Source organism: Marmota monax, unplaced genomic scaffold (genome assembly GCF_021218885.2).
Source record: "Marmota monax isolate L192 unplaced genomic scaffold, Marmota_monax_Labrador192_F-V1.1 WCK01_AAM20220418_F8-fsc00045, whole genome shotgun sequence".
NCBI lineage: Eukaryota > Metazoa > Chordata > Mammalia > Rodentia > Sciuridae > Marmota > Marmota monax.
In genome coordinates, this window is record NW_026692132.1 from 10338751 (window position 1) to 10353291 (window position 14541).

Genomic DNA, 14541 nt, shown 5'->3' on the forward strand with positions numbered 1-14541 from the left:
TATAAAAAAATTGGCTAAAAATATAACCTTTGCACATATTAAAAATATTTATTAATTATTAAATTTTAACATCATAAAATAGTAAATATATACACATATACATAAATGTACTATTACTCTACTGAATGCATAATTTCTAAACTTGAAAGTTCTATACCTTATAATTTACAAATCATTTTATTTGGGCAAAGAGCCAATGAAAAATTAAAGAAAAACGTTGACTGAATAAAGGCTTTAAATATATTACCTCTTTGGTAAATTCCAGACGTGATTTCATATTCAGATTTCCACCAAGTCCCCTTATGAGATTAATAATAAATTGGTCATGTTCTTTGCATCCATGTAGATGAGACAAACCATTCATCACAGTCCCAACCAAACTTGTTTCTACCACATAGTCATTCTGTTGATTGAAATCCATAGTACAAACAGACAAAGGGCAAATATTAATTGATAAAGTGAGAATCACACAAATTGACGTTCACATATCTTTTCAAAAACACCATTAAATTCATCCTTCCAATCAAGTTGTAGGAAGTTTGAATTTTATTCTATTTATTATTTTTAAAATAAAAATAATAAAAACTTAATTATATATTTTATTCTATAAATGCTAGAGTCCTCAAATAAATACATGGTTTGTCTACTTCTAACCCTGAAATCTATAAGAGTAAAATAAAGGGAGTATTGGTCCAAAAATATTGTTGTTCATCTCCTCTTGCTGATAAAAAGAACTAGAAGCAAAAGCTATAATAATGACTCCAGTTCAACAAATGGTGCTGGGAAAACTGGAAATCCATATACAACAAAATGAAACTGAATCCCTTTCTCTCGCCATGCACAAAAGTGAATTCAAAATGGATCAAGGAGCTTGATATCAAATCAGAGACTCTGCGTCTGATAGAAGAAAAAGTTGGCTACGATCTACATACTGTGGGGTCGGGCTCCAAATTCCTCAATAGGACACCCATAGCACAAAAGTTAATAACTAGAATCAACAAATGGGACTTACTCAAACTAAAAAGTTTTTTCTCAGCAAAAGAAACAATAAGAGAGGTAAATAGAGAGCCTACAAGAATGGTGAACAAAGCAAAAGAAAAAACTCTCAACACACACACATATCCAAAAACAAGCCTCAAACAAAAACAATGACTTGACCTCAAACAAAAGCAGTTTATTTTCTAACTGCATCTTTGGTTATCTACTCTATGGTTAATAATTTTATCCTGTCTTCATATCTACAGTCAAATTGATATACATACATAAATATATTCCATTTAGTATTATATTATACATTCTAATATTAATAGCAGGTAAGTAGATGATCTCCGGGTATTACATTAGAGTCTTATCAGGTTTGTAGGTTTTATTAATGGCATATCTACCAAAAAGTGCCACAAATAGGCATCAAAGCTTAATTAAGTAAGCACAACCACTATCATTCACTCACGACCCTGTTAATATCAAATTTCCAGGGATATGATAAGGAATATGACAGGTATGGTTCTTGTCCTAAAGGTGCTTAGAGTTAAATATAAATAGATAATTGTAAGGTAGTAGGCAGATATTGTATGTTGCTATAATAAGCACGTAGGAAGAGTGAGGACTGGTCAGAGTGGTTCTTCTTTGAGACCCCCAAAGAAACCTATTTCACTTGTAGCATTTCCTCACAAATCCATATTGCTTTGTAAGGATCAAATCCCTATTTCATACTTACCAAGAAAAGAAAAAGGTTGTAAAAACTAAAGCAAGATCTCCATTTCTGTATGTATTTGGTTTAATCACAAGATACTAACTTCTAAATAAAATTCAGATTAAAAATCAGATACTTTCAAAATATTCACTGCTAATTATCTCCTCTGTTTTGTATAGATAGGTTGTTTTTCATAAAAGTAATGACATGAAAGCAAAAAAAAATCCAAATAATTTTATCCTGTCTTCATATCTACAGTCAAATTGATATACATACATAAATATATTCCATTTAGTATTATATTACACATTCTAATATTAATAGCAGGTAAGTAGATGATCTCCAGGTATTACATGTAGAATATCTGGAAACCTTCAAGGATCATCTTTGCATGCTAAACTTCTACTCATGCTTCAATTAAAAATCAAATATGATCTCTTTTATTAAAACTTTTCTAAGGGCTGAGGTTGTAACTTAGTGGTAGAGTGCTTGCCTAGCATGTTTGAAGCACTGGGATCAATTCTCAGCATTGCATATAAATAAATAAATAAATAAATAAAGGTTCATCAACAACAACAACAAAAAAAAAACTCTTCTAAAAAAAACAGTAATATATTCCCATCCTGTTGCACTGTGATTATCTGTTTATACAGCATTTTCCTCCACTACATAGACTTTGATCAAGGAAAGGGACTACCCTATTAATCTTCACCTTTCGAAATCTCTCTAGTATCATGTTTGACCATATATTAGTTAAATCATTTCTGCTGGATAAATAAATGTCCCCTAAATTATTGTAAATAACTCACCGTCATTTTCCTACTTTAATACTAGCTTATTATTGTGTTTAACATGATATATATGTAGATTTGATTGACATAGTAAAATGTGACAGCAAGATGGTTTTGCTAATGAAAAATAAAAAGACATCCCAATATTAAAGATTTTTAGGTAAAGCATTCAAGATATTGTAAATGGAAAAATTGAAGTGTTTTTAAAATTAATGTAATCAAAATTTATGCCAAAAGATACAGGGGGATGGCAAAGACAACAAATACTTCTCTCCCCTTCTCCCCAGGTTCCAGCAGAGCTTTGCCATAAGGCAGCAAAATGCAAGCATCACTCTTCATCATTATATGTGTCACTTCAATGATTAATTATGAAATATTATGTACAATTTACCTGCTTTAAAACCCATTGTAAAGCCTTTTCAAAATAATCCCTAATCCAATTTTCAAGATTATTCCTGTATTTAGCAGGCTGATTCCTCAACCAAGATTTTATCAGAGAATCAACATCTGTCTCTTCATCACTGAAACAGATTAACACAAACATGTAAATTACTTAGGAAGAAACTGTCAATTTATTTTCACATAAATTTCTGCTACATTAAACATTATTCCACACAAGTATTTTATCCTCTAGCACACAAGATTTGACGTTGATATGTATATGTATGTATAATAATTAATAGCACCCCAGTGCACTATTAAAAATTCCCCATTTTCAGAAGGTCAAGGATCACAAATTTTCTCTCATAAGTGGAAGCTAGAGAAGAAAAAGGAAAAGAAAGGTGGTGGGAAGGGGTTTCATGAAAATTGCAGGAGATCAGTAGAATAGAGGAAAGTGACGGGGGGGGAATAAAGAGGGGAGGTAAAGGTGAAATACTGGGAAATGATACTCGTCAAATTATACTGTTATATTGCATGCAAGTATGAATATATACAATGAAAATCACCATTATGTACAACTACCATACAACAATAAAATATGTAGGGAAATAAAAAGAGACCGATTTGGCCTATTACATAGCAAGCACTCAGCAAATATCTGCTAAAGAATGAATTAAGCCCAAAGCTATGACAGAATTGAAATACATAGAAACCTAAAAAAGTTAATATATATTTGTATTTTCAGGAAATCATACAAATTCATTATGACTCTCATAAATAATACCTACTTCACAAACAATTTTACAACCCTCTTTAGCAATGTATGATTTTTTTTTCTGCTATATATCCACCCACTCTACCTACTGTTTATTTCATCTCTATTCTATCTTGTATTATAATTGTTGTATTTATCTCTTTGGCTTTAAGGTATGTTCTAAAATGACTTACTCTCATAAATGTTTTACTCCTTTCCTGCTGTCTTTTCTAAAGTGTTTAACTATACATATACATAATAGATATCCAAGTTAAAAATTAAACTGAAACTTACTTTTTATCCTAATTTTTTCACAATATTATAAGAATACATTGAAGAAACAATAAATTGAGGAGAAATACTATGAAACTATAAATTTGAAATTATATTACTTTTTGAATATGTTTTTATTTTTAACTTGTTATTTTTAGTTGTACTTTAGAGTAGAATTTATTTTGATATATCATACATACATGGAGTATAATTAAGTTGTATTACTTTTAATAATCAACACCTTATAATATTAATTAAAGTTCATGACAAATTTAATGAAATGTTTCCTATCATACTGTCAAAGAAGAAAGAAAATTAAATACTTTTAAAACACAATCTGAACCAAATTAATTACACTGTCATATATGGTACACTACCCAAAATAGCTTCAAATGGCCCTATTAATAGTCAAGAACTTTATATAGACTGACAAATTAAAAATTCTAAAACATGAACTGAAAAAGTAAAATAAAACTTCCTCATGTATACCAAACTATTGTTCATTTGGGGAAATAAAATTGGTTCAAATGTCCATGTGCTGGCATGTAACCACTGTCCATGATATCTAAAATTAGTTTATTATTCATTTTTACTCTTGAATATTCTTCCAAATACAATGAAGACAAAATGTCAAGTAAAATGGTTTTCAATTTGCAAATGAAAAGGTTGAACCATAGAACCTATTAAACTTGGAGAAGCCCTCAAATCCTATAAATCTAAGATTCTAAAATTAAAACATTGTTGCTGAGCTTTTAAATTATTAACCCCTAGTTCATGATTAGTATATGCTCTGAACTCAATCATAATATTTAAATAAGTAGAAAAAAATAAAACAAACTAAAAACTGGCTGTTTCACTTAAATAAATAAAAACATTACTTAGTAATTATGATACAACTCAAGGGCTAAAATAATTCAATTACAATAAAACAAGAACTCTCTGAATAAGTTAAAACCCAACAATCCTGCAAAAGAAGTTAATCATAAATTGGCCAAAACAAAAAGTCTGTATGCTATTCATACTAGATTGACTTAGCCAAAATACTATTTGAAATATATTTTATGGCTTACCTAAGAAATATCATTCCCATTCTAGATATTGTGGCTGGTGAGGCACAACTTAAATCATGAGTTTCAAATACAAAATTAACATTTGGGCCAAACTGAATCCTTTCTCCACTAGGCATAGTGAGTAGTCGGTTGTCATCCAGAACAGAATTCAGAGATTCTATCCATTCAGGGTCAATATCACCATCACAGATTATCCATGAGCTCACATCTAATTGAAAACCATAATAGGGCAGTGATAATAGTTAAAAATAAGAAAAACCCTATTACCTCTTGTTGTTTAAAAGTGATGTCCCTAAGTATTTCTTTATTTTTGAAGTTGAATATTAAGAAGAAAAATTGAACAAGCTAAAAATTTTCATGTAAATTTTTACTACAAATGTCCTAGAGAATTCAGGAATAAACCTTGATTAGCTGGCCAAAAAACTCAACTATATACCTTGTGATAATGCTTTGTTTGTCTATAACCATACAGATTGGTAATCTCCCTAAAAGAAATTGGTATGCAAGACTTAGACAGTCCTATTCCCATGAGACACCTACAAAATATTCTTCTGACTTTTGTCTTTTACTATATCATAAGAATAAATGTATGCTTGCTATGTAATGTCTCTTTTAGAAAATTTTCAGTGTCAGTACAATTTTTAATGTACATTAAAAAATGACCTCAAAGGGGAAAAGCAGATTATATATACAGCTTTCTGGGAACAAACTTATTTTAATCCATCCTTCCTAAAATGGGAGTAGTTCAAGTTTAAAACAATTCAAAGAGAAATATGTCTTCCCCTTCCCCTCACTTCCTCTTGTATGTACTTATGTATAACTCTGAGGGTCTCCTTCCATTTCCATGCATTTTCCCTTCTCTCTCCCTTTCCCTCCCACCTCTCATCCCTGTTTAATGTTAATCTTCTTCTCATGCTCTTCGACCCTACTCTGTTCTTAGTTACTCTCCTTATATCAAAGAAGACATTTGGCATTTGTTTTTTAGGGATTGGCTAGCTTCACTTAGCATAATCTGCTCTAATGCCATCCATTTCCCTGTAAATTCTATGATTTTGTCATTTTTTAATGCAGAGTAATACTCCATTGTGTATAAATGCCACATTTTTTTAATCCATTCATCCATTGGAGGGCATCTAGGTTGGTTCCACAGTCTAGCTATTGTGAATTGTGCTGCTATGAACATCGATGTAGCAGTGTCCCTGTAGCATGCTCTTTTTAGGTCTTTAGGGAATAGACCGAGAAGGGGAATAGCTGGGTCAAATGGTGGCTCCATTCCCAGCTTTCCAAGAAATCTCCATACTGCTTTCCAAATTGGCTGCACCAATTTGCAGTCCCACCAGCAATGTACAAGTGTACCCTTTTCCCCACATCCTCGCCAGCACTTGTTGTTATTTGACTTCATAATGGCTGCCAATCTAACTGGAGTGAGATGGTATCTTAGGGTGGGACAAACGAATGTCAGTAGAGGGAGCAGAGAGAGAAGAGGGGAGGGGAGGGGAGGGGAGGGGAGGGGAGGGGAGGGGGGATAGTAGAGGATAGGAAAGGCAGCAGAATACAACAGACACTAGTATGGCAATATGTAAATCAATGGATGTGTAACTGATGTGATTCTGCAATCTGTATATGGGGTAAAAATGGGAGCTCATAACCCACTTGAATCAAATTGTGAAATATGATATATCAAGAACTATGTAATGTTTTGAACAGCCAACAATAAAAAATTAAAAAAAAAATAAATAAAAAAATAAAAAAAAAACAAAGAGAAATATGTCACTAATAAAAGTGTGCAAGATAAAAGACTACATCAAAAATCCCTCCCAAAGTCATAGAGTTCTGAACATTCCAATCACTGCCTTAGAAAAATAACTATTAATTCAATTATGACCTGATTAAAAACTAAGGAGTCTCCTCTGATTCTACCAAAAAATATTTTTATAAAGCCAACTCAAAATACTTCAGATGAAGCCAGGTGCAGAGGCACATACCTGTAATCCCAGCAGTTGGAGAGGCTGAGGCAAGAGGATTGTGAGTTCAAAGCCAGCCTCAGTAAAAATGAGGCGCTAAGCAACTCAGTAAGATCCTGTCTCTAATAAAATATAAAACAGGGCTGGGGATGTGGCTCAGGGGTTGAGTGCCCCTGAGTTAAATCCCTGGTACCACCCCCAAAAAAAATTCAGATAAGAAAAGTCTACTGTTATATTTTCAAAATGATTCAAAGCAATGTATTCAAACTAACAATTAATAGTGTTAATAAAACCAATTAAATTATGAGGTATTATATCAATTCAAAATCAAATATTTTGCTGGGCACGGTTTCACAGGTTTGTGATCCCAGCAGCTCGGGAGGCTGAGTCAGGAGGATGGAAAGTTCAAAGCCACTCTCAGCAACAGCAAGGTACTTAGCAACTCAGTGAGACCCTGTCTCTAAATAAAATACAAAATAGGGCTAGGGATGTGGCTTAGTGGTTGAGTGTCCCTGAGTTCAATCCCCCATACCAAAAAAAAAAAGAAATCAATCAAAGATTTTTATATTTATTCAGTAAATTAGTTTACAATTTATATGTTACTCTGAATTTTGATTTTATTAAAACTTGTTACAGAGTATAAGTCAAAATGTTTTAGTAAAATATCAAATGCACATTTTATAAGGTAGTTCATGGCTATGTGTAAGGCCTAAATTATAAGGATAGCATTACAGACAGACTCTATCATTTTCTACAACTTACTAACTAAAGCAATGAATTACACAGTAGAGACTAACCTTGTGGTTCCCGAACTACTTGTCGAGCACTATTTGTCAAAACACCGTCAGACCATTCTCTTGTATCCATGTCAATATGGCCTAATAATTGATGTCTAGGCATAGCTTTGGGATTCATCGTATATTGTTTTACTGTTTTGCCAATTTTACAAAGTGCCGCCCTTAACATTCGCCAAAGGGTTGATTTGCCAGCACCACTTGGACCAACAATAACGACTCCCATTCTCTGGCGTAACTGTTCATATAATTCTAAAGCTTTCTTGATCTAGTAGAAAAGAAATGTATTCATATGTTATTTATAATATTCAATTATATTCAGTTCTGCTTTCATTCTATATAGATGTTCTATTCCAAACATGTAAATTAAGCTTTTGATCTCTTTAATACAAGACAAAATCTTAAATAAAACAATATCTAAATAAATCTTAATATATTTACAATGTGACTTTTAAATTCAATATTTGTTTAAAAGAAACAGGATGCTTTGAGGTTTTTTGTTTTTTTTTTAACAATATGGCCATTATTTTCTTTACTCATTCATTCATTCAAATACAGTATGTTCATTATTTTATTCATTCATTCATTCATTCATTCATTCATTTATATCCTACCTTTCTCCAAAAACAAAATGTGAGGGAAAAGTGTTCATTTGTACTAAAAAGACCCACTGAAAAGAAGCTCTCCTAGGAAACTATCAAAGTGAAACTAAATCATATATAATTAATTACCTAAAACACATATGATGGATTATATGCCAGATACTAGGATGGGCAACAGGAATAAAATGGTAAGCATAAATATACATGGATTCTATATTCCATTAAGATTACTTACTATCTGATGGGGGATAATCAATATTAATCAAATACACAATTAAATAGTAAACAGATATATATAATAAAAATAATGAAAGTACATAGTAAAAAGACTTATCAGGACTTCAAAATCAGGTTTCCCTGAGGCAAGTGATGTTAAGGTTGAAAGATGAAAGATAAGTTGGAAGATGTATGATAAGAATAGTAAATAAGGGGCTAACTAAGAAAAGCTATTAATATATTATAAAATATTCTTGACAGTTACCTGATTCTGTATGATTTCATAATTGGCCTCTTCAAAGACTTGCTGTAATGCAGCACTTAGTTCATCATATTCTACTTCTTTAAAGTCAATTCCAGGAAAGACATCTTTAATCAGTGCATCAAACCGGATACAATCAGCAAACGTAAACTTTGACATTGTATTAAGCCTCAATGCTTGTACCACAATATGACTTTCATTAGCTAGAAAAAAAGTTTTATTTTAAAATAAGATGCTATCAATTTAATGACAACAAAAATTTTTTTCTATATTCTTGATATACATTACTAGTCATTAAATATATATTACATCATGTGAACTGACAAGCTTAACTAAACTTTCCATTTTTTGACTAATGAAAAATAAGTGTCACTAAACAAAGTTATGAAATTCTTTTCATAGATTCTCCAGACTTTAATAATAAAAATCATTATCACTTATACTTGTATATTTTACCTTTATGATCTTTATAATAACTCTATAAAGTAGGTATGAAAGTTATTATTATTCCAGGTATACATATGAGACATTAAGTACGTAAAAGTTTAAATGTTTTGCCTGAGAAGGCATAGCAGTACTACAGGTGGGATTCAAATCCAGGTAAAGTAATTCTAGATTCAAGTATCTCTCCAAATATACCAATACTGACTCCCAGAGTTTATTCCTAAAACTAAAAAAATAACAAATTGAAAAGCAATCTTTGATAAGCCTTGCTCAAAACTGATTCACATGGGAGACCAAGGCAGGAAGATCACAAGTCCAAGACCAACCATCCTGGTAACTTGGCAAAACTTGTCTCAGAATTTTAAAATAGGGGGCTGGGGTTGTGGCTCAGTGGTAGAGCACTCGCCTCACACATGAGAGACCCTGGGATCGATCCTCAGCACCACATAGAAATAAATAAACAAAATAAAGATATCGTGTCCATGTATAACTAAAAAAATATTTTTTAAAAAAATCTTAAAATAGGGATGGTTGGGGGTCAGTGGTAGAGTGTTTGCCTAACAGCACAAGGCCCTGGATATAATCCCCAGCACCAAAAAAAAATAAAAGAAAGAAAGAAAGAAATTTGTTAAGGACTAGCTATAGCTCTTGAGCAAATCACTAAATGTGAATCTCAGATTTCTTCTTATATTTACCACCAGGGAAATAATATCGTCTATTATAGCAAACAATTCGAAAATTAAATGACTCAACATAATAAAAATTTCTAATTTCTGATTTTAAAAAATGGCTCACAAACCCATTCTTAGACCAAATGCAAAGTAGTATCATTGCCATATTTCTATTTTCAAGGATACGATTGATAACATATATATACATAACAAAGGCAAGAACAGAATTCATATGCCATCTTTATTTTTTTATTCTAATTTGTTATATATGACATCAGAATGCATTACAATTCATATTAGACACATATAGAGCACTATTTTTCATATTTCTGGTTGTATACAAAGTATATTCACACCATGCGTGTCTTCATACATGTACTTAGGTAATGATGTCCATCTCATTCCAACATCGTTATTTACTAATATTTCTTAAAAATCATCAGAGAGGGATGGGGTTGTGGCTCAGCAGTGAGTGCCTGTCTGGCATGTGTGAAGCGCTGGGTTTGATCCTCAGCACCACATAAAAAATGAATAAGTAAAATAAAGATATTGTGTTCATTCATACTAAAAATATTTTTTAAGAAACTCACCAGAGATAGATGAATGGAAAATATTTATTTAACCACTTCATAAGATAGCTATATCTACCCTTGAATATGTCAATCCAATAGGAGCTAAATTCAATTCCCTTGGTAAGATATATATTTTGATCATTTAAATTCCAAATAAGTAATTTTATGTAGTCCTCTCTGCTATTTTCACAGTGTCTTAGTTTTAAACAATCTGAAGAAACTGAAAGTCCAATATTCCCATGAAGGCATACATCCATGGATGATGAAATCATTTATTTTATGAGTGGAAAATCATTTATTTTATATGAACAAAAATAATATAAGCATACATGAGTCCATACAAATTAAGATAAATAATTTAACAAAAATGTAAATGAGGAAAATGAGACAAATCTTTAGAGAAGAATTTCGAATAATATAAATAGATGCTCCTCTATAGAGTGGAGCATTTTCATTTTGAGGGTGAGCTAGTTTTTTAAATATGCTTACAAAGCATAAAGTAGAAAACAAGGAAAATAATAACTTCACTATGGAGAAACCTGGCAAACACTACCTCAGTCAAGTGATGAAAGATAACCTCACCAGTGATGTCACGTGGTGATCATGTACCCTCGGATACAATGTGATGAATACAGCACTTCACCATCACCATATTCTTTCCCAAATTTCATAACCCAATTTAACCAGGGTATACTATATTTGAAAGAAAAGACCTCCATGTGTTTTAAACTTTTCATTCTTGTTAAGATTAGACAAATTCTCAGGCTGTACTCCACATCTTTGAACTTTGGGAGTGGGGTCCAACAGTCTGTATTTTAACAAGCCACCAGTGATTCTAATAAACATTTAAGTTTGAGACCAAGTGAATTAAGCTATTCCTTTACATATTACAAGTATTTAATATTCGATGTACCTTTAAAAGTTATTATATAAGGGGTTGGGGATATAGCTCAGTGGTAGAATGCATGCCTTTCATGAGACCCTGGGTTCAATCCCCAAGCATCCTCCCCCAAAAGTTATTATAGGACATCTGATTAAAAATTAGAAAAAAAAATCAGAACGTTAGTTAAAAAACAATATCATAAAATAGGTTCATTACTTGTGGCAAATGTAACAAAGTAATATAGATTATAACAAGAGGTGAAACAGGGGGTAAGGTATACAGAAATCATCTATACTAATCTATAACTTTTCTGCAAATATTAAACTATTCTAAATTAACCTTATTTTTAAAAATAAATCATTATAATTGGAAAACTATTCTAAATTAACCTTATTTTAAAAAATAAATTATTATAATTGGAACGATTGATCATACCATCCTGTTTAGTGCCATTTTTCTTTAATTGTCTAAGAAGATTTCCACTTCCTCGAAGAACAGTCTTCAAAGCTCTCAACCCCCAATCATAATGTTGCTGAGGTGTCAAAAGTTCCCTGAAGTAAAGACATGGAAATCCTGAAGCATCAAATAGCTATAAGAAATTATTTTTTCATCACAGCCAAAGAAATCCAAAGCATAACTACTAACAAATAGAAATAAATACTAATGTTCCACTAATTTATGTAAGGAGTCAATCACAAAAAATGATCACTCAAGTAAGCTACTGAATAAAGATAAATGGTGCTCAAGGATCAGAATAAACCTTTCCTGAACTAGTTAATTATCTTAATTAAGATACTGACAGTTACCTCTTATTTTTTTCCTAAAGTCTTTGATCAATGGATCTTGCTCTCCATGTCTGATACTACTTTGTTCCCCACAATCTCTTAAATAATTTAAACCAAAATTTTAGGCTGACCACTCCCCACAAAGTCAAGATGTGGGCACTACTAGAAATAAGATAAAAGGAAAATTGGGAAAGTTTTCCTCCAAAGAATAGTAATTTTTCAGTCGTAAGCTAGTAAATTAATTAATTCATTAAGAATCTTTTAGTTGGAACACTACAATATAAATATTTTGAAGAAAAAATCAAATTAGTAGTATTTAAAAAAAAATAAGTAGTGTTGAACCAGATGTTTTTATTGTTCAAATAAAAGCTTTCATATAAACACCTCAAATACATAAATTTATCAATATAAAAATCACTAAAGTTAAACTGGAAAATGTGAAAATGATCACTAGTAACTATAAACAATCATTTGAAGGCAAAATATAAACATATTTAAAACAAGAAAACTCACCTAGATAAGTTGAAAATAGCTACCAATTTTCTGCCCAATACTTTAGCATCTTTAAAGCCTTCTGAATACAGAATAACTTCTGCAATAAGATCATTGTCTGGACGAGACATAGCCACTGGCCTAAAAAGCTGTTTAAGATTATCAGGCAGTTTTTGTCTTCCTCCATAACCTTTTCCAGCAGGATTCATAGTGATAAAAATCCCAGAATTAGAATTTATTTCTACCTGAAATATCAGAATAGCATAATCAAACTTTTGAAATTATATATATTGCCAAAGGAAATTTTAATGTGACAAATTTCTACATAGACTTACATCTTAGCAAAAAGTAACCTCCAATGTGCTAATCCATCTCCTTACTCAACATATAATAAACTGCATAGGAATATACTGCTTTACAGAGGATCTTCATAATAAGTATTTTGAGACTGAAAAGTTTAAGAGAGGAGTACATAATTTGAAGGTCTGTTCACTCATTCATCATATGTTTAATTAATGTCTTCTTTGTGCTAGGCAGTTTAATAAATGCACAGAGACAATTCAGAACTAAAGTCTATAACATTTTATGCCCTTGAAGCATAGATATACCCTAATAAGGAGGTGACAGTGGAATAAATGTCATGACAGGAAAAAGTCAAATAGTATAAGAACACCTTGTGGAAGCATCATCAACGTGGCATTAAGAAGAGAAGCTAAACTATTAAGTATAAACAACAAAGGGGCAATTATTAAGTAGAAACACCTACAGTAGTGAAACTAAGAAATATGGCCATAAAGGAAACAAAAGAGGCAGAAAGGAACTGAATAGGCACTTCACAGAAGAAGTATGAATAGTCAAAACATATATTAAAAAATGTTCAACATCTCTAGCAAGTAGAGAAACACAAATTAAAACTACACTGAGATTCCATCTCATTCCAGTCAGAATGGCAATTATCAAGAATACAAATAACAGTAACGTTGGCAAGGATATGAGAAAAATGGTCCACTCATACATTGCTGGTGACAGTTTGAATTGGTACAACCACTATGGAATGCAGTATGGAGAGTCCTCAGAAAACCATTTAACCCAGATTTCCCACTCCTCAGTATGTACCCAAAGGATTTAAAATTAACATTCTAGAGTACTGCAGCCACATCAATGTTTATAGCAGCTCAATTCACAATAGCTAAGCTATGGAACCAACCTAGGTGCCCTTCAACAGGTAAATGGATAAAGAAAATATGGTATATACTCACAATGGAGAATAACTTTATGACTTTTGCTGATAAATGGATGGAACTGGAGACTAGAATGCTAAGTGAAATGTCAGTCCCTAAAAACCAAAGGTCTAATGTTGTCTCCGACATGTGTATGCTAACACACAATAAGCGGGAAGGAGGGAAGAATAGAAGTTCATTAGATTAGACAAAGGAGAACGCAGGGAAGGGAGGGGAAATGGGAATAGGAAAGACAGTAGAATGAAACAGACATAACTTTCCTATGTTCGTATATGAGTACAAGCCAGTGAAACTCCACATCATGTACAACCACAAGAACAGGATCCTAATTAGAATCCTTATTATACATGCATGTATAATATTTCAAACTACACTCTACTCTCATACATATATCTAGAAAGTAAGCAAACAAGCAAGTAAGCAGGGGTTGAAAGAGAAAATTAATTAAACTAAAATATGTTTATGTTTTAATTATTATTGAGGGGGGGAAGATGTGATTATGTTTAAAAGCCAATAAGGAATCAGTAGAAGTGGGAAGGATGAAACTCTAGCACAGAATGTAAGAGAAGTCCCTAGAAAACAGATTCCAAAGCACAGGTGGAAAAATTAGTACTGTTTGGAAGAAAAGACAATTCTTTCTTTGAAAGAGAAAA

General features: G+C 31.8%; 1 protein-coding gene across 5 annotated transcripts in view; it reads right to left on the reverse strand.

Annotated features, from left to right (window-relative positions):
* Positions 1-14541, reverse strand: part of Dync2h1 (dynein cytoplasmic 2 heavy chain 1) — a 381051-nt gene that overhangs the window by 310271 nt on the left and 56239 nt on the right. For all 5 annotated transcript variants that reach the window (XM_058586626.1, XM_046466604.2, XM_046466597.2 and 2 more), the window contains exons 35-41: positions 12669-12892; positions 11806-11921; positions 8804-9003; positions 7724-7988; positions 4963-5170; positions 2876-3005; positions 248-403 (exon numbers count right to left, since the gene is read on the reverse strand). In XM_058586626.1, coding sequence (XP_058442609.1) covers positions 248-403; positions 2876-3005; positions 4963-5170; positions 7724-7988; positions 8804-9003; positions 11806-11921; positions 12669-12892 — 1299 coding nt within the window. The remainder of the gene's footprint in view (positions 1-247; positions 404-2875; positions 3006-4962; positions 5171-7723; positions 7989-8803; positions 9004-11805; positions 11922-12668; positions 12893-14541) is intronic.